Here is a 20,429-nt window from a genome sequence, read left to right as displayed (position 1 = left end):
TTGTTCCAATCAGTCACTTTGAACCAATGATCTCAACTCACCCGCGATACATCTCTTTTTAATAGCAGAATTCAACTCAGCTGGTACCACATGGTTAAATTCGTATATATATAAGAAGGGTTGCTAAGCGCCTGAGTCATTTTCATATAAATTTGAAATTAAACTCGGAATCTTGCAGCAACTCTGTCACCATTTGTGGAGGAATTCCTAAATTTCTGTTTCAGATCTATTTCATCCTGGAAAAGATTTGTGATTTTTCACAGATTTATCACAGTTAATTACCACAATATTGTAAACAGATTACAAGTAATTACAAGTAAGAGAAGGCTGTCTCAAGGAGGTGGAGCAAGCCCTTCTTTAAAATGACTATTTAGTAGGCAACAACAGTGCAAATTTATTGCACATGGCTGCAGTAATTTCAACTGCTGTCATTTTGTGCAACTACTTCCGTTAGTTGCATTTTGTGCAACTACCGGAAGTAGTTGCACAAAATAAAACACTGGGTTTTTGGAGGTGTCTGAGTGTGGGTGCAGAGCTTGCTGCTCTGAGATCACTTTACACGCAGACGTGTAGAACTGACCAATGAGGCGCCTGCGTTTAGATGTGACCAACTGTGTTCACAGTTTGATTTGTTCCACGTTTGTTCCACATGTTGCAGTTATCAGTATGAATTCTTGTAGCTGGGTTGAAATATATGCAAAACAAGAAACACACACACATGAGAGAGCAGGTCACATGACAGCACAGCATTTTTTACCCACAGTTTAAACTGAATAACAAATAACTTGCAGACAATGAAAACAAACAGAAATAAGCGTAAAATTTAAAAACTTTTATTGAGGTTAACTTTTTTTCATCCATCCATTCGCTACCGCTTATCCTTTTCAGGGTCGCGGGGGGTGCTGGAGCCAATCCCAGCTGTTAACTTTTTTTTTTTAAAGTTATTTAAAAAAAACAACCCAACAGGCAAACCCCTCTTAGCAAGAACTAGGCGACAGTGGGGAAGAAAAACTCCCTTTTAAGAGGGAGAAACTTCCGGCAGAACCAGGCTAAATGAAGGGTGGCCATCTGCCACATCTACCATTCCAAGGGATTTCAGAGGTTTTAAATTTTAAGAATAGCCAATTAAATTAAATTAAAGTCCAATTAAAGTCCCAATTAGTTTTCCAGGATTAACACAAACTACATCAAACCCAATGGGGGCTTTATCTGCAGGTTGTTTAAGATGTGTGTTTGATTAATACTGGCAGTAGTTTTATATTGGGTGTGAATAGTGATACCAGTGGCATTTACAACCATGTTGTTCACATTCTGCAAGTTTTGTTGTGAAACAACACGTTTTGTGTTCTCTGTGTCAAAGTCGTCTGTACCCACACAGCACGGACACAAGCACCCAAGCAATTTTTTGCATTTTTGATTCTTGGGCTTGGATTCAGGTTCAGGAGCTGTCTCCTGTGTCCCTGACTGTGTGTTGGTGACGGTTGATGAATTATTGCCCATTTTAATATCTATTTGTTTGCTGATAAATTGTCTCTTTCTTAAAGCTAGCGTTTGAAAATCCGCTGTTACAGAGTGGTATTTATGGGCTCGGTTTTAACTTACCGGTAAATCCTTTTCCGTCTTTGACGTCTTCAGTGTCTTTGATCTTAACTCTGCCCACTAGAGATTTCTAAAATATCGTAATTTGGTTCCCAAGCATAAATGATATATTTAAAGCTATCTTGGACAGGAGAAAAGTATATATTTCTTAGACAATGTGAAATCTGCACAAAGATAACAGTTTCATGTCATAATATTCGTAAAGCTACCATAAAGCTATATTAACAATGGTGCTGTAAAGTTGTTAGCAGTGTGTCAGCTTGGTGACCTGCCACAGAGTACCTCTTCCCCACTGTTTGTATTTGGTCATAGGAGCTGGAGTGGGCAAGCTATTTACTTGGTCTTTCTTTCTTTTACCTTTTATTATTAGGTATGTTGGATTTCATGTTGTTGTTTTTTTAATCTTATGTCAAATATGTTACGTGTAAATTCATACTTTATGTTTAATGTAAAAATAAATGCAGGCCCTTTTCTACAATTCCCCTGTGGGAGAGAAGCTGGAGTGGGCAAGCTACTTACTTGGAGGTCTTTTTTTCTTTTACTTTTTATTATCAGACACAACGCAGGAACACACCGGTTAAACACACACATCACAAAATAATAATAATAATAATAATAATAATAATAATAATTATAGTCCACACTGCTCACGGACCCCGAGTCCCCGGAACCGGGTCCGTGACAGTTACTTCATTTAAAGATCAGAAATGAAGTAAAGCTTTTTACATATGTAAATGTCACTCAACCATCCCTTTTATTATGGATACCCAGGTGCTACAATTTTGCCTATGTCATACAAGATTAATATAGGGTTATAGAGTGCATAAAAGGCCCCAAAGTTCATAGAATAATGCTATTGTTGTTTATAAGTTTATATAAGTTTATCTACTGGTCATTTAATATTCAATCTTCTGTCAGTTTGGGCCAGCCCACCGTTTGGTGACATCATCCGGTTAGTAAGGTGGGCAGTTTAATGTCGGATGAGCAGTGTTGGTCCGGTGGGGGTGCACTGATTCCTCTGGGATGTTATGTGTGCGTGAATGATAAGTGAGTATTAACCTGTGTTGCATTTTGCCTTTGTTTATGCTGATACAGTACTATGTTTACCATTTAGGAGCTAATGTTAGTTCACAGTTGGAGCGGGGTGCAACGCGGGAGGTCATCCCCTTTTCATATGCTAATTTATGTTTGTTAGCTTATCCTGGTTTAGCTTTACTTGACGCATGTACGGTCTGTCATGTCCATAACGTCATTCCTGTCTTATCAGAGCTTCTCTGTATGTTGTATGTGGTGCTTGTGATTGTTTACTTGATAATACAGAGTTTGTAGCGGACAATTTGTTATGAGGATCGTTAATTGCCGATCGTAGTTCGACCGGAAGTATCACGTTCCCGCTTGCCCTTCATAACAAGAGCATTACGGCGGATTATAATGGGAAAGCTCTTCTACAATGATTTTCATTTCAGAGAATGAAATGTCCATGTGTTTGCTGCTGCTGCATCATTTTATCCAACTCTACATATCAGTGTTTGATATGAACTCATTTAGAGCTACCATGGGGTAGCAGTGGAACACCTCGGATCCACATTTGTGCAGACTGCACTGTCAGTGGAAGAGTGAGAGAGATGCAGTTATATATTATCAGTTAGCTAACCAGTAACACAGTTAGTAAATTGAATCGCTCTTTAACAGCAGTTCAAGTTATCAGGTTAACTGAGTCAAACCTAAATGGCTGATCCAGTAAAGGAGCGTTAGGTAGACCCTACAATAATACATACTGAGAAAAACCCAACAATCATATGACCCCTTATGAGCAAGCACTTTGGTGACAGTGGGAAGGAAAAACTCCTTTTTAACAGGAAGAAACCTCCGGCAGAACCAGGCTCAGGAAGGGGCGGGGCCATCGCTGTGATTGGTTGGGGTGAGAGAAGGAAGACAGGATAAAGACATGCTGTGGAAGAGAGACAGAGGTTAATAAAAAGTATGATTCGGTGCAGAGTAGGGCTGTGCGATATGACCAAAATCTCATATCCCGATATAAGACATCCATCGTCCCAATAACGATATAAATCACAAAAATTTAACATTTTCTGTGAATTTCGGGCAGCTCGACTTGCGTGAAGTGTTTCCAGCTGGGTGTCGTGTACCTGGAGTCGAGTGTTTTAACCGATGCATGAAACGATACATTTTTAGACATAAGTTGTAACGGCCGCTGTTTTCTTTGTGAGTATTTATTACACGGCGTGCTGCAGGGAAAAGCCTGTTCTAACGTTTGAGTCTAAGGTTTATTTTTTAGCACCTGACGGCTCTTTTTTACTTCTCATCCGTAAATACTCTGCATACTCTTTCACGTGATTCAGTTTATTTTGAAAAGTCTCAACAGGATCTTGAGCTTTATTGTGAAAGGTTTATATGGAAAATAAACAAGCGGACACGCGATGGTTTTACCGTCGTTGTTGCTAACCACAACGCATAAAAACAGGCGCTTGTCCGTCCGTAGTGTGGTTGTATAAAATATAAGAGAAAGAGAGAACTTTAAGAAATGAATATAGCCACTACAGTGACCATCAAAACAGTGAAAAAATATTGTCATAAACAGTTTATTTTGCGACACCACGAAACAAACAATAGCATAAAATGAAGCGATAGACGTTTTTATATCGTCATCCGATATATATCGTTATATCGAACAGCCCTAGTGCAGAGATGTATGCAATATACATATACTGTATGTAAGAGACACTAGAGATTTTAGAGAGAAAAAAAAAGTCCAGATTTTTTGGTTTTGTAGCCAACACCTGTGAAAGTGACACCAAGTCTCCGATATGTTTGAATAATGCAAACTGCTAACACTGAGCTGAAAGATGGAGACAGAGGGGAAGCTGGGCAGACGCAACAACTGTTTATGCAAGCAAAGCAAATATACGTCAGACAGTCAAACTTAAAAAGAGATAGCTCTTCAATATAATTACACTGCAGACAGCTTAGTGCAATCACATAAGGAATGATTCCAATGTATTCTGGCATCAAGAACTCAGAGTCAAGAATTTCTCACAATAACCAGCTTAAATGGAAATCTAATTCCTCTAATAAATATTTACTGTGTTTTCATCATCGGAGTAAAGAACAGCAGGCCTTCCTCCGCAGTCTGAGAAAGTTATTAAATTTCTGTAAATGTGACCTTCTGTTAAAAGCTGCGCAACACTGTTAGCTACGTCAGTACAATACTGGGGGGAGGATTGTGCGTCTGTTCCCGACATCAAACATAACTGGATGAAAGGCCACAGATTCAATTTGTTGCTTATATGTTACGGTGGCCCTGAGAGGTCAAACGAACAGACACTAAAGAAAACACAGACAAACAGAAAAACACTGCAAAAGCACACAAGATGTAGCAGGAGTTGAATAAAGTGCAAAAACAAAATCTTTGTAAATGAAATTAGCAGTGTATAAAAAAAGAAATCAATCTGTCGGACTAAGAGGTTAAATAGATCAAACAATTTGAATAAAAATTGTTATTTTTATTGAAAAAGATCCAAAATGAAGATCCCACTTGTCCCAGCACTTCCTACCTTGTTTGTGTCAAGTCCATTTAATTCGTTTGAAGATCTAAGTTATTTAAAAGTTGTTACACATAGAGATAAATATCAGTTACTATCAATGCAGGGTTTCAGTTTCCACTTCCATTCATAGATTTTGCCACTAACAGAGCCTGACACAGACCTGAATAAATATAAGTAGCATCTTCTGAAGTCCACTAGAGTATGTAAAACTGCTCATTTAGCCCCTCTGGATAAATGACTGAGTAAGTGTTCCAGCTTTTTTGTGATGAAATATGATCAGAAAAAGAAAAAAAAAAAGACAGAAACTGGAAGGAGGGGAGATAATTTAACCTCCTCGGTCCACGAGTGGAAACAAAGAGTTCACTGATAGGAGAACAGGTCAGCTTTCCCTGCAAGCGTAAACCAGCCAGGATTGTCATACTCGTGTTAATTGAAATTCAGAGTCACAGTGGTGATCAAATTCTCAGATATAAGGTCACTGGAAAAAATGACAGCTAGAGAATTTGACCTCATGCAAACTGGGCTCATTACAGTTTGCACACAAAAGTCTGAGCGAGGTCAGAGCGGTCTGACAAATCCAAACACACGTTGTAAATATGTATCAGCTTATATGTGACGATCTCAGAGTAATATCAGATTTATTTAAAACTGTAAACGGCAGTATTAATACGTCTGCAGTCAGCAATCTTTAATATTTTTAGATAAACATTAAATTCAAAGCTCGTAAGCAATGGCGTGTCCAGCGGGGTGGCCTGGGGGGGCACAGGCCACCCCCCAAACCAGACTGGCCACCCCAGGTGCCACCCCAAAGGCAAAACAATAAAATTCAATCAAATATCAAATGTCCGATTATGTTTTCACGGTGACGCTCAGATATCCGAGTGTAAGTGAATGCAGCATCGCTTCTGCGCTATGCGCATCACGTTAGCAAAGGTAGGAGAGCCAAGCGCGAAAGACGGCACTGCAGGAAACAATTTTTCGGTGAAAGAAAATGAGGACAGAATAAATGTCCCGGTAAGTAATATCAAGTTTGTTGAGTTTAGTAAACTTCGGTGAAATTAGAATACCAAGGAAAAAAATAACACTTAAAGAATTATTGCAGCTGTGGAATATTTCAGACAGTATGCTACTGAGGGCAGCTAACATAAGAGTTATGAGTTATAAGATATAATCTAAGTCGTAACATTGCTGTATGGAGCTGCAAATTTGGTTGCAGGTTAACATAGCTGGACTGGCCATCGGGCATATCCCCAGTGACTTATTTTTTATTTTTTTTGTAATGGCATGAACAATGAGAGGTGGTGGATTGGCCAGATGCAGGTCGATGTGTAGCAATAACTCCGTTGTTTGGTGGTGGCTATGACGGGGCTTCCACAGAGGCAACAGGTGGATGAGGGAAGGGGAGGCAGGAGGAGAGACCCGAAGCAGCCACCAGTCCGAGTGTCAGGTGAACTGAACTTCAGGTAAGAAGTTATGACCTGCAGTCTATCTGGGTCAGATATAAACCAAGTTTAGGTGGAGTTTATTTTCATGTTGCTGACTTTTTACTGTCAGTTGCAATAACTCATACTGCGTTCTAGCCAGTTTGGAGTTTTTATACAGCTGGGTGGGTGCTATGATGTTACTGATAGTGAACTTTATTTTATTCATAAGGTTAGTTAGTAGAGTTGCCAACGGCTCCTTAAAAAAATGGAATGGTCCCTCATTCAGAGAAAATATTACACGTTTCGTATTGAGCTGAGAAGAGACGCAGTTTGTCCCGGACTTCAGCTAGAATGGAAAAAAGACACAAAGCTGGAGTTATTCTGTCTTTATGCTGCACAGCTGCCTCTTCTCTCATTCTCTCCCCCTCCCTCTCCTGTTGCTACTTCAATCATGAAACTGATCAATGATCAGCTGATCGGCTTTTCTCTCTTGTTTGTTTATCGCCCACTTTGCGCCAGAAAGAGGAAACCAGCAGATATTGCGCTAAACAACAGCAGCACTTTTAAGCTTGATCAGCTGTTGTTAGAATGTATTTAATATTAATTTCTAGTATCAGCTGATGTTTGCTGGAGCCACAGCTGTAAAGCTGCTGGTCATGATGTCTGTTTAGATATGTGGTGAGAGGGAAACGTGAAGATGAAACCAGGAGATGTCCTTACTGAATCATCAGAGCTGAACAGGTGATGGAGAAACAGGTTTACCTTTTAGGTGACATGAATGAGTTGAAGTTATCAACTGTTTCTGAGAGATAAATAACACCAGGATCCTTTTTTATGTAGCTGACAGCTGGTAACTGTGCAGGGGCGGGTCTAGCAAAGTTTTGCCAGGGGGCCAGGTAGGGCATTAACAGGGAAAGGTGGGCACAAAGAAATACTTTTCTTTCTTATTCTCATTTAAAATACCTAGTTTTTATTAAATAATTATCTAAATCTTACAACCAAAGTTTTTATCTGACGTAAAATGTATAGAAATCATACATATACCAACAAGACTGTACATCACTGTCACAACAGCATTTGTTTTCATTCAAAGGCTTTATGGCTTTACTACCTGGTGGGTCGGTCTGTAGTAAAAATGCCCAATTTTTTTTGTCCCAGTCCAGCCCTGCAGGTTAATACTGGCAGTGTCACCATGCCAGCTGACTGTATTTTATCATCAGCCAGTGTTGTTCTTTATCAATATTAGCAAAGTTTACCATAAGGCAGCATAGAAAGTATTTACTTGCTTTCAGGTTTTATTCAAATGTTAGTCTTTTCATTTGTTTCCCCACTTTTTTCCTGTTTCAAAATCAAACACCAGTTTGTGAGAAGATTATCTTCTTTTTTTAACAGGCAGATAAAGTTTTGCATTGGCATTGGCTAATTTGTCAATTGTTTGTTACAAATGTTCGTATTTTAATTTTCAAAAATGTTTTTGCCCAAAACATATGTGCACTATATGTCAGTAAAAATACTATGCAGATATTGATGTCCTTGAATGCTGAGTAAACACTGACAAAGCACTGATTGTATCTCTTGTACTTTATCAACGCAGTATCTAAAAACTTTGCACCGTAGTGGTTAAAATCTCATTCTAATAAGAGTTAAAAGTGCATTTGGTTATTAGGTTTATAGGATTATTGAATTATGGTTAAGGGTTGGTAGAATTTTTTTTTTTAAACATTATCTGCCAATTAAATCTGCCACCCTTCTCCAAATCTGTGCCCCTACCTGGCCCCCCCAACAAAAATTTTCTAGACACGCCACTGCTCGTAAGTGCCTGTAGCAATGAATCTTCATAAAAGTTTTACTCAAAGGTTTGTATAGAACGCTGGAGGGTGTTTACACGTCTTTTCTGTAAATGTTTTCATTTTGGGTTAACATCACCACTTCCATTAGCATGATTTCACTGAAATCAGGCAGCTGTTAGCAATAGACATGATTTAATAGCATAGATTGTCCATTGTCCATTGTGATGTCACCCACTGGTCTGTGAACTAATTTTTTAAGTCTTTAGCCGGCAGTCTTAGTCTTTGTTATTTGGTTTATTTTAGCTAATGGTACTGTTAGCTAGCTTGCTTTGCAGGGTTCATCTGTAAAACTGTGACATTACCTGAGGTAGGGGCCGAGTGAAAAACAGGCTTAAACCAAAATTGCAATGGTAAACAGCTTTCAATCTGGTCGCAACAAAGAGGTTCCCAAACAGCTTGCCAGCTCCTCCTGCTGGTGGCAGCTGAGGCTGTGTGGGTAGGATGGTGCTAGAGGAGTCAACAGCTGGCTTCTCAGCATCTTTAGCATAACAGACACTAAAGGTAAGCAAACAGTATCTAACTGTCACTTAAAACAGCCATGTGACAATAGCACATATCATGATTAATTAAATTTAATTAAATTCAAATTTCAGTTACTAAGAAGAAAAAAACAACAACAAAAACAGACTCCTGATCAGGAAAAACTAAAGAACTTGGCTGGTGGAGACCAAAACTGAGTGTTCTGGACCTGAAACTGTCACGGTGTTTTTGGTTTAATATTATTTGTTTATTATTGTTCTTGGTTTTGTTTATCCTTTTTCTTAAGCTCTCAGTAATCATCTTAGCCTGTGTTTCGTTTCTGTTCTCATGTCCCACTTTTCATGTCTAGTCGTCCCTGTCTCTATGTTTCCTGTCTCCCCAGTCAGCCACGCCTCCTTGACATGCCTGTGTCTCCATGCCCGTCTTGTGTTTTCCTGTTTTACTTTGATAGTTTCGTGTCCTGTGTTCAGTATTTTGCTTCCCCTATGTCTCATTATGTCTTATTAGCCCCAGCTGTGTTTCCCTCCTGTTTCCCCATTCCCTCGTTACTCGCTTGTGTATTTTAGCCCTGAGCGTTCCTCTGTCCATTGTTGCATTGTACACCCTCTTTGCTTTGTGTAACTTGTGGGCTCCTACTAAATTCCTAGTTCTCCATTTCCTTGTTTAGTTCCTTAGTTTTTTGCTTTTAGTTTCTTATTTCTAGTTCCTAGTTTTCAGTTTGGTTTCCTGTAAACGTGTAGAATTATTTTCAGCAATAAAGTTGCTGCTTTCAGTCAGCTTCCCCTGTTTGAGCCCTCCATGCTGCGACACAGCAGTACCTTGACAGAAACATTGTATTTGCAAATGTCATAAGTTAATGACAGGGAAATCTTGTGTTCACAGGTTATTTCACTGCTTTGCAATATTGTAAAATGCCATCCATCCATTTTGAGCTCTTTTACCAGTGGTGTTCATTGGTGCAGCTGTCCAAACAGGGGCACCCAAACATCCCCTACCCAACTTCACCAGCTCTTCCAGATGAAAGTCAAGTCACCTGAAGGACGTTCTCTCTCTAGCTTGTCCTGGGTCCTCCTCCTGGTGGTACATGCCCACAGTGCCATACCTAGACGGTTCCCAGAAAACATCCTGATCTCAAACCCAAACAACCTCCACTGGCTCCTTTCAATGTGGGGAAGAAGCGGCTGCTCTTTGAGACCCTACCTAATCCCTACACATAATTTTCAGCATAGATGGGGACAGGAAGGTAGATCAACAGCTTCATTTCATTTCACGTTCAGCTTTCTCATCACTACAACAACAAGTACAACATCACCATCACTGGTTAACAGGAAAGGATGGTTTAGTAGTGGAAACCTCTGCCCACGGCTTGTCTGTCTACCTGCAGAGAGCATCTGCTGTCAGATCACTCTATCCACCAATCAGCATTGGATCGATGCACAATGACGCTCATGTCGAGGATCGTGCAGTCGGGATCATGGAGCACTGCATGGAAGCATGTTTACACTGGCTGAACATTTCTCTCTGTAGGCACATACACAAAAGAACAATCGCAACACCAGATATTAACCATTATGCAACACCAGTCTGTCAGCCTCATGCTCCACTGTCCCCTCAGACCATGAGATACTTAAACTCTTCCACATGGAGCAGGAACTCAGAGTGGACGCTCCACCCTTTTCCTACTGAGAACTACGACGTGAGACTTTTAGTCAGAAAATATTTATGTTTAAATCTTTGCACATTTATAATATTTGAAGTAATTTTATGATCCAGTTCAACAGACCAACTTACATCACGCTCTGTTGCCCAGAGATCAACTTGGCCACACAATATAAAGTTACACTAGTCAATAAAACACTTTTAAAGGCTTTGTTGTGTTCTACTCATCACTCCTGTGTAAGTGAACGTCCAAATTTATGATGATATCTTTATAGCAGTAAGAGTTTCAGAGCAGGAGGATTTTTCGGTGACTTCTTAGAAACTGTAGTTCCCCGAGTCGACCTCAATACCACTGCCCCTCCACCCACCTCCTCACCTCTGTGCCTCTGACTCCTGCCAACTCCGTTGGTTATATAACCTGTAAATGAGAAGATCAGCACCCAGCTGTCATCACTATGGATACCTGGCATGGACTCACACACGCACTGTACATCTTGGCGGGTCCACTTTGCATGTGTGCTGTAGTGCGTGTATCAGAAGTAGGGCAGCCGCGGTGTTACCTAACTCGCCCAGAAAAGACATCTGGGGAGTTGATTACAGCTTCCTGTGCGCAAACAAAAGGCAACCATCAATCATACGCATGCAAGCGGCCCGCTCACACCCGTTCATGTGAGCAGGCGCGCACAAACATTTGGCTCACATTTTGGCCACACACAAGGAGAAAGGCACACAAACAAATAAAGGCCACATGTTTGCAGGCATGCGTACACGCCAAGACGGTCAAGTGAGTCCATGAGGCCGCGTTTGGGAGAAATTAAAGAAAAGTTTTTGCTTGAAAAATGAGCCTAAGTTTCACTTAAACAATGCAGGGAAAAAAAATATGTTACCCTACTGTACAGATCGACGTCTCGAGTGTTTGATCAGTCCACTCTGCCATAAATCACCCACAGTGGGATCGACTCGCTTGTGTTTTCTGGACTAATTTTCACATTAAGCTATTTTCCATCTGCAATAATTCCACTAGTTTAGAATCTAATCCCATTTCTTTGCTTGTTTGATGCTTACAGTAAGAGGATTGATAGTTAGGAAGGCATCAGTCTGTTACAAGAAGCACATCTGAGTCGTCTGTGTGCAAAAATTAACAATAACAACGGCATTAAAAGCAATTGAAAATAAAATGATTGTAAATATGTGAAACATGTTTTTAGCTGGCGTGCTGATGTAAACAGATGTGTTTTGAGCTTCTGATATGAGCCAACAAGTCTGAAGTGAGGCGCTGTCAGGAGAGCAGCTGAAGCTGAGCGGAGGAAAGATGACGTTGTGCCAAGTCAGAGAGCTTTCAAAGGCAGAGGAGCAAAATCTTGTATTGGATATGTTGAGAATGTGGAGCTGGATGAGAACTGGCTTAATATGGTCAGCAGACGATACCAGTGAGGACTCATTTTATCTCTGTTTTGTTGCCAATATTTTAAAACTCATACTTGGTTGGTTTTCATTTATATTTTAAACATTAAATGAAATTTCTTTTCACTTTTTTTAAATTTCTGTGATCTTGAGCCTTAAAGGGACACTGAGATAGTGCTCCTGATGCAGTTCAGTAAGGAAGCAGTCACTGTAAACATGCATCCCATCAAACAACCTGACAAAACACCGACTGTGAGCTTGATCTCAGTCAGTCCTGAGCAGCACTTACATCCCAGTTAAAGACTTTGAGTCCGGAGACCACACTGTCAGCTAACCCTGACCTTCATTGTGTGTTTTTTATCTTCGACTACAAACCTGTAAAGGCGTCGTTGGTGTGTATGCACGGTTCTGATTTTATTGAGATGCCATCATCTGTCTACAAACACAAACCAGCCAAAGAAGTTAAAGCCTTCTTATGATTCACTTCCTGTTTTTGCTTGAAAAGGTTTAAATGTGATGACACATGGAGAGAGTGAAGAAGAAGAAGAAGAAGAAAAAAAGCTACCAAAACTACTACTGAAACTCACAAAGACGCCTCCTGCTTCCAGAACCATTAGGTGGTGTGGCTGATCCGCAACTATATGGCTGCCATAGTGAAATGTGAGGATGTGATGGATGTTAAGAAAATACACACAACCAAACTGAAGTTTTATTCTACAGGAAATAAAGAACAACAGGTCACACATCCTTTAAGATCAAATCTGCAAAGTTAAAGAGTTAGGGATTAGCAGTGGACCAAACCACTATTAGGCCTGTGGGGGTGGTAGGGTGTCTGTTTTAAAGCCTAAAACCATTATGTGAAGGTGAAAACACAACCAGGCCGTGGAAAGGAATCTCGATAATGTCAAAGTCCGGGGAATGAAAATGCTGTACCGGTGTGCCCAGCCTGCGAGCGTCGGACACACCGGTCATATTTGTTTTAAAGGGTTCAAATCAAACTAAAGTTTCACAGTTAAGACATCACATTTCCAACTGTGCTCCACTTCTGATGTACAAACAAACAAACACAGAAACATGCTTTATAATTTGTTCTTTACTGCGCATTATTATGTACAAGACAAATTCTCAAAAGGCAATACAAAACGAGTATCACATATCTGCATATGCTTACTGCCAGACACACTGAAACGACACAGACGACGCATCCAGCAGCAAACCCAGCTCTAAGTGCCTAAGTAGCTTTATACTTATGTTTCATTTACACTGGAAAAGGATTCATAGTCGACAACACTCTGCAACGCAGCGATGCATTAAACAATTTCAAACAGATGACTGAACGCAGCGGCAGCGCTCACTGATTATCAGCTTTTTGGGGGCGGGGTTTGGGAGATTTCTGCAGGATACTTGGAGTTGATCAAAATATCAAAAAGAATTCAAAAATATCAAAAGTGAAAATGAAAAAATATAATTTACACGGACGAGTGTCCACGGACCTGATTGGACGTGCTTCTCTTAAAGTAGATTTAAAAACAAAGAACAGCTCTGGATTTAATCCTCATCTCACTCTCAGACCACGGACTATTCCATTTTCCTCAAATATATCAGCATTTATACCTGCCTTATAATAAACACACACACACAGGCCGGCAGCATCGTGTAGGTCCATTCTTAAGAACGAACAGAAGATTTTTTCTGTTACTTTATCATCGTTCTGGGTAAATGAAGTGTTCTCATATAAAAAAACATCTCTGTGCTCCCTTTCCTGAAATGTTTAGTGATGTGAAGTGGATTCATCCGAGTTAAAGTTAAAACGTACTGGTGTGAGGCTGCAGGTGTCTCATTCCGGCACCTCATCCCAAACTACGAATCTTTAAAAGCAACCAAACAAACAAAGAAAAAAAAAATCCTCCTCGAGTAAGACGCGTTAACTTTCGGGGTCCTACCGTGTCATTTAGAAAACAGAAATGAAGGAGTAAAAAAGAGCCTGCCTTCAGCTGTGGAGCTGGGCATTTTACACCAATCTAAAGCCTGAAGCTCAGGATTAAAAGATATTTGTGTGCAAACCGGTTCTGCTCCATCCTGGAGCCTTTCAGGTCCCACGGGGGGGCGTGGTTTCTCTAAATCTGACCTGGCCTGTCACTGGACTATCTGGGGCATCTCGCTCCAGGCTTTGGCTTTCTTCTTGGCCAGTGCCATCCAGGGGGGCTCGTCCTGGGCCAGAGTTGTGGGAGGCAGGTTTCGCTGGGAGGGCGGCGTCTGTCCAGGAAGCCCCGGCGCTCTAAGGACGGGCTTTTCCGAGGCGGTCCTCGATGGAAATGGGGAGCAGGTGAGCGGAGTTTTAGAGGGAGATGACGGAGTAGCAGGAGATTTTGGAGCGTCTGGTGTTGACAGGCATCGCTGAGGGGGGTTAGGTTGTGGTGGATACTTTGCTTGGGGTGGTGGGACATAGGGTTTGGGGGCAACACAGGGGAGGGGCTGGGATTTTAAAGGCTGAGGCGGCACTGGAGTCGGAGGAGAGAAAGGCCTTCTGGCCTCCTTGTCTGGAGACACTGACGGCTTGCTCATCTCCAAATGAGCCCCTGCGAGAAAACACACACACACACATAAACAATAAACCCGAGGAGAGACTTTGACAGAAATGTATTTTAAAGTTAAAGCTCACAGACTATTTACTTCTGACCTCTGTAAATAGTCTGAAAGACTTCAATACTAACTTCAGGCTGTTGTGCAACACCACCTTTCACCGTACACCACCCACGTGAGGCCAAGATAGTGTCTAGTGTTTTCTACACTGTATTGTTTATGTGTTGTTATGTACAATCATTACAATCAGCCTCCAACACAAAGTGTTAATTATTTATCTACTGTAGCAGAGGCTGACCAGACGAGGGCAGCAGTGCATAGTGAAACAGACATTTGCTGAGGTACTGCACAAATGATGAAGGAGCCTAATGAATGGACTATGTGTGTGTTTGCATGTGTGTGCATGCAGACCTTTGCCTTTGGTTTCAGCTGTTTTGGTGCCTTGCTCCTTGCTTGCAGCTGAGCAGACGTATGTTGGAAGTGAAGACTTTCTCTCTTGGTCCTCCTGAAAGAGCAGCAGCAGAACAGTCACATACAGATCACGTGGTGGCGGCGTACTCTGCACGCATGCATCCTGTTTTTGTGCATCTCTGTAGGTCTACCTTCTTGACAGTGATCTCCTCCAGTGAGTTTTCCTTATAGATCTTCTGCTTCTGTTTGGCCACAGAGATCCAGCTGGGAGGATCAGATCCAGTAGAAACAGCGCGGCCCGCAACTGAATCTAAATTAACAGCACACACAGTTGTTACGCCACAGGCTGGCTCGCGAGCTGCTTTCTTACACTTGTCGAGTTCAGGATTGTTACGCTCGAGCAGATTAATACGGCGAGGCTGCGCAGCGCTCCTGTGATCTTGTCCGTGAGCAGTTCGAGCGGTCTTTAGTCTGAGCTGTGGCCATGTTTAATATGAACATCCACCACTGACACAGTGTATACATGACAGAAGCAAAGAAGCAGCATGATAATTCCTCTTTAAGTAAAGATGAACGTGGACACACACCTGAGACGCACTTCACTTTCCCTCCACTTTCAGCTTGAACCTCTGGCTTCTTAGGCAGCGCAGGTTTGATGCTGACCGGTGGACAGATGGAGGGCTTAACACTGACTGGCTGCGGGGAGTCAACTTTAGAGCTGGGTGGCTGAGTTTGTGACTCAGTCGGAGGCTAAAGGATAATAAATAAAACACAAATAATACATTTGACATGAATTTAAGCTTAAAGTTTCAGGTTTCCTGCATCATGTTTGAGAGGTAAGAAGTTCAGAGTGTCCTAGAAACCCTTAAAAAGCTTTTCAATCACCTCTGTGTTTTCCTCCTCTGAGCTGAAGCGCAGCAGAGCCGAAGTCTTTCTCAGCCGAACTCCGAAGGGATTGTCCGGGTTTCCCTCTACAATCACTGAGCTCTCTGCAGGTGGCAGCGTAAGAAAAAGTGGTTATAATTTACCCTCCTGTGATACAGATTAGGACACTTCAGACAGCAAACATCCAGTGTTTGCAAGGTTCACTTTAAAGCATACACAGCATGCACGTGCTAGTCCAGTAAAATCAGCCTCGTCTAAACACAACCGAAGTGGATCCTGTCCCTGCAGAAAACGGCTTCATCATCTACCATCACACATGTTCAGCGCTCTTACCTTCAATGCTCGCAGAAGTAGAGATCTTGGGTGGAGCCGGTGTCACACTGCTTTGTGGTTTGGCGGTTTTCACCCTACTGGGGCTCAGCACCAACTCGACCTTTGGTGAAGTCGCCAGTTCTGCTTTCGTGACCGAATCCTCGGTCACAGTCTCCGGCTCCTCGCAGCTGGATGGTGCGACAGCGAAGGGGGAGGAGACAGAAGCAGGTGGGGAAGGAGGAGGGTTCAGACTTTGTGATCTCTGCCAGGCGGGAGCGATCGTGAAGCGGACTTTAGTATGATCGGGGCTGCAGGGCGGCTGGCTTGTCTTTTCCTCAGCCGGTGCAGGAGATGCAGCGTCTTGATGCGTTTCTTCTTCTTCTTCCTCCTCCACACCGTCAGCTTCCTCTTTATCTGCAGAGGTGGACTCTGTGTCATGTGAAGCCGCTTCACTGGCGCTGTCACTGGAATCTGCAGCAGCTGGAGGCAGCTGGAATAAAGACGTGGCTTTTTCTGAGCTGGGAGAAACTAGATTTATGTGGACGATCGCTGTGCTGGTCTTGGTGGGACTCCTGGCCTCGCTCTTTGGTGACTGCAGGGACAAAGGAGGAGGCTCGGGGGAGCCGTCGTCTTGTTCTGCGGCTTCACTCGGACACTCCTCCATCTGTTTAGTGTCTGACTGCGGCGTTGCTTCCTCGCTCTCCAGCTCCTGTTCGCTTTGATCTGCATCACTCTGGCTCCCTCCCACACCTTTCTCCGATTGGTCTAACCCCACGCTGAGGTCAGCCCCCTCCTCTACTGTGTCTTCTCCCTCTTCAGTCTCATCTCCAGAGTTTTGGTTGAAATCTTGCTCCTTCTGCTCCGTGGTGAGTCCTTGATCGCTCATCTCTGCTGGAATTTGATCATCATCTTTGAGTTTTACAGCGCACACTGCGTCACCTTCAAGCGCCACACCTTCATCCACCTCCTGCGCCACCACCTGAACTTCTTCACCCGGCGTATCCGGAAGCATCTCAGGCATCTCTTCTGCGCCTCTCTCCTCTCCTTCCACTGCTTCCTCTGCCTCCTCCACTTCTGTCCTTTCAGTCGTCTCGACTTCCTCATCCTCTTCCCTCATCTCCCGCCCTTCCTCCTCCATTTCAGACTTCTCCAGCTTGATTGCCTCCTCCTCGTCCCCTCCCTCACTCTCCCCATCTTCTTGTTCCACGTTGTCGTCACCTGCCTGGCTGATAGTTTGGCATGAGAGCACGCTGTCGTCCTCTTCAGGCTTGACTTCTACTGCCTGCTCTTCTCCTTTCTCCTCATCCTAGCAAGTGAAAAAAAGGGAATGTGACTGTGGCTAAATGGCATGAATGAGATTTAAGAAAACATGATCACATCCATCCATTTGCTTCCGCTTATCCTTTTTAAGGGTCACGAGGGGCGCTGGAGCCTATCCCAGCTGCCTTAGGGCGAGAGGCAGGATACACCCTGGACAGGTCGCCAGTCTGTCGCAGGGCTAACACACAAACACAGACAGTTAGGCGTACAACCTAACTTTGCCTAACTCTAAAAATTTAGGCGTACCGGCACAAAAGTTAGGCGCACTCAAATTTTTCAACCACATGTGCACTTTCTTTTGGGGGGGGGGGGGGGGGGGGGGGGAGAGTCCATACAGACAATATTCATTTCTAAATTATTAACTAACAAACGTGTGCTTAAAGTGCTTTGTCAATATTGTAGAAAATGTTAAACTTAATCATCATCTCGGCTCCTCTGACGACCTGTTTGCTGCTGTCTGTTGCTGAGAGGCAGTTGGGAGAGGGGACACTTGTGCATTTATTGCAGCATATAATGTGTTTTCTGGATACACTGTGCTTTTTCAAGATTGATGGCACTGTGTCAGAGCACTGGCTATGACGGTTCAGGCCTTAACTTAACAAAAAAGTTATCAATCGTTCTTTTCATCTTTTCTCATTACCCACAGCTACATCCACTTCTGTCGAGCGTAGGCTGCTCACTAGGGCTGGGTATCATTGCTGATTTCCATAATCCATTCGATTCCGGTTCTCAAAGTCCTGATTCGATTCAATTTAGCCTCAGACAGTCAGAAATATTATAATTCTGATCATTTATCAGTACTGGTACATGTGAGACTTCATCAGAATTGTGAACATCACAGCAGATGCCTTTATGTGAAAGTAACTGAGAATAAAACACAGAAAAACATGAAGGAGATTTTCCTGGTCTGGCTTTTTATAGCAGATAACCTTAAAAATATTCTGCAATTTTGCATGATTTTAAGAAGTTTAAATTTCTTCAGTATTGAACAGCAGAAATTAGGCTTTCTTGTCCGAGGTCATTTAAGTGAAAAAAGAAAAAGACAGCGCTGTAAACAACGGTAGACTGGTGGGTAATAAGCAAATGAATAATGCAGAAAACAGATTTGAGACGGGACACTGTTCTTAAAGTACACACACACGTTCATTAACGGATTCCACACAAAGACGTAAACACAGAGCGGACCCGACGTATCAGAATCGCTAAGCTCCAACAGCGTGTCCGTGTAAAGGCTGTCGGGTGAGAAAGCCGAGAAAGACAAAGCTGATTCTGATGCGTCGGGTCCACTCTGTGTTTAAGTCTTTGTGTGGAATCCGTTAATGAATTGATATCACCTTATTCAAACTACTCACCTCTCTCTTCCACCTGCACTTTCAACTGGACCACAGCCAATCAGAGAGGTCCCGCCCCTGACTATCTCTGATTGGTTTAGTCCACGATAAAGTGTGTCTGTTGTTGACCACACGGAGAGTTGCAGAGATTTTTTTTTTTTTTTTTGTTACCCGAACAGTTGGTCGCACAGGTGCCACCAAATTATTATTTTTTTAGTCGCACCACTGAAAAATTTGGTCGCATTTGCAACCAAATTGGTCGCACTCTAGAGCCCTGACAGACAACCATTCACACTCACATTCATACCTATGGGCAATTTAGAATTTCCAATTAACCTATCCCAACTAATTGCATGTCTTTGGACTGTGGGAGGAAGCCAGAGGACCCAGAGAGAACGCACGCAAACACAGGGAGAACATGCACAGAAAGACCCCGGCCTGATGGTGGAATTGAACTCAGAACCTGTGAGGCAATAGTGCCTCCCCCCAAAAAAAACCATGATCATGTTAAATCTGTTTTCTTGCATTTACCTTTTTTTCCATTTCCTGAGAGAAACTAAACTGAATAAAAAGCAAAAGTTGTAATTAAATAAAAATGTTCTAAAAATGAGAAAATAATAACTCTACGCCTCTATCACATCTGAAAGAGCTTTTAGTGACAAATGTCTTTCTGATAAAGCTTTTAGTTAATGCTGGATTTAAAAATCGAAATTCAATTTAACCTTATTTAGATTTTTAAAAATAAAGTGGATGAACATTTTTTTAAAGTTCCCTTGCACTGGAATCTGTGTTCCCTCATTTTCTCCATGCGTGGAACATTCACATCTCATGCGAGTCTAATTCTAGTTTTGGGCCGTGTCTGCATTTGTAGCTTCACATCATATGCTTCCCTTTGTTCCTGCCACAGTGCGCGTTGGCTGACATATAAACTGCCTAATATATGAAGACACTCACGAAGCAGCGTCAGAGGAGTTTAGGGTAAGTGAGGAAGGCATGGGGCCTTTTATCTTCCACAAAATCCATTTAAAATGTCAAATAACCAAAGATTCATACATCAGATCGAATAAATCTCTCCACAGCTGGTTCTTCCTCCTCTTCCTCCTCCTCCGTTTCTTCCTCAGCATCCACTCCTCCTTCTTCTTCTAGCTGCCACAAGGAAGTGACAACCTGCTCCTCTTCCTTCGTGGTCTGATCTGACAGCATGGAGCACGAGGGAGCAGCCTGAGAACTGAGGGACTCATCCACCTCTTCCTCTTCTTCCTTAACCTCCTCTTCTTCTTCCATTTCTACCTCTTCTTCCTCCTTTTCTTTGACCTCTTCCTCCTTCATCTCCAGGACGGCGCCCTCAGTTTTCATATCAAGCGAGGCAGATACGAGGGGCGTCTTCAAAGAGCTCAGCACCTCCTGTAAGAAGGAGTTCTCCTCCTCCCCGTGGTTCTGGAGCCCATCTTCTTCACTTTCAGATGCAGAGTCACTTACATCCTTACTCTCCGCTGCACTGGAAGCCATGCTTGTGTCCGTCAAGCCAGAAGGGGGCTCTGGTGTGGCCCTAGAAGCAGAAATCAAGAGATAAGATGAAACAAACCAAGCTACACTCCTGGGAGAGGA

The 20,429-nt window shown here is 42.5% G+C and overlaps 1 protein-coding gene and 1 long non-coding RNA gene across 4 annotated transcripts in view; one reads left to right on the top strand and one right to left on the bottom strand.

The window, feature by feature from the left end:
• The first annotated feature begins 2,545 nt into the window (after positions 1–2,545).
• LOC146717228 (uncharacterized) lies at positions 2,546–19,965 on the top strand. The gene is made up of 3 exons (XR_014922997.1): positions 2,546–2,646; positions 19,729–19,799; positions 19,901–19,965. It is a non-coding gene; the product is annotated as an uncharacterized LOC146717228 (long non-coding RNA).
• Positions 12,676–20,429, bottom strand: part of LOC146717227 (uncharacterized) — a 47,742-nt gene continuing 39,988 nt past the window's right edge. For all 3 annotated transcript variants that reach the window (XM_085473197.1, XM_085473215.1, XM_085473205.1), the window contains exons 10-16: positions 19,875–20,370; positions 16,192–17,476; positions 15,859–15,962; positions 15,561–15,723; positions 15,165–15,283; positions 14,974–15,067; positions 12,676–14,558 (exon numbers count right to left, since the gene is read on the bottom strand). In XM_085473197.1, coding sequence (XP_085329323.1) covers positions 14,116–14,558; positions 14,974–15,067; positions 15,165–15,283; positions 15,561–15,723; positions 15,859–15,962; positions 16,192–17,476; positions 19,875–20,370 — 2,704 coding nt within the window. In that variant the 3' untranslated portion in view covers positions 12,676–14,115. The remainder of the gene's footprint in view (positions 14,559–14,973; positions 15,068–15,164; positions 15,284–15,560; positions 15,724–15,858; positions 15,963–16,191; positions 17,477–19,874; positions 20,371–20,429) is intronic.

This window comes from Copadichromis virginalis, linkage group LG2, assembly GCF_057382275.1.
Source record: "Copadichromis virginalis isolate Kocher_CV1m ecotype Utaka linkage group LG2, C_Virginalis_male_GT1.1, whole genome shotgun sequence".
NCBI lineage: Eukaryota > Metazoa > Chordata > Actinopteri > Cichliformes > Cichlidae > Copadichromis > Copadichromis virginalis.
This window is presented reverse-complemented; position numbering and strand designations above follow the sequence as displayed.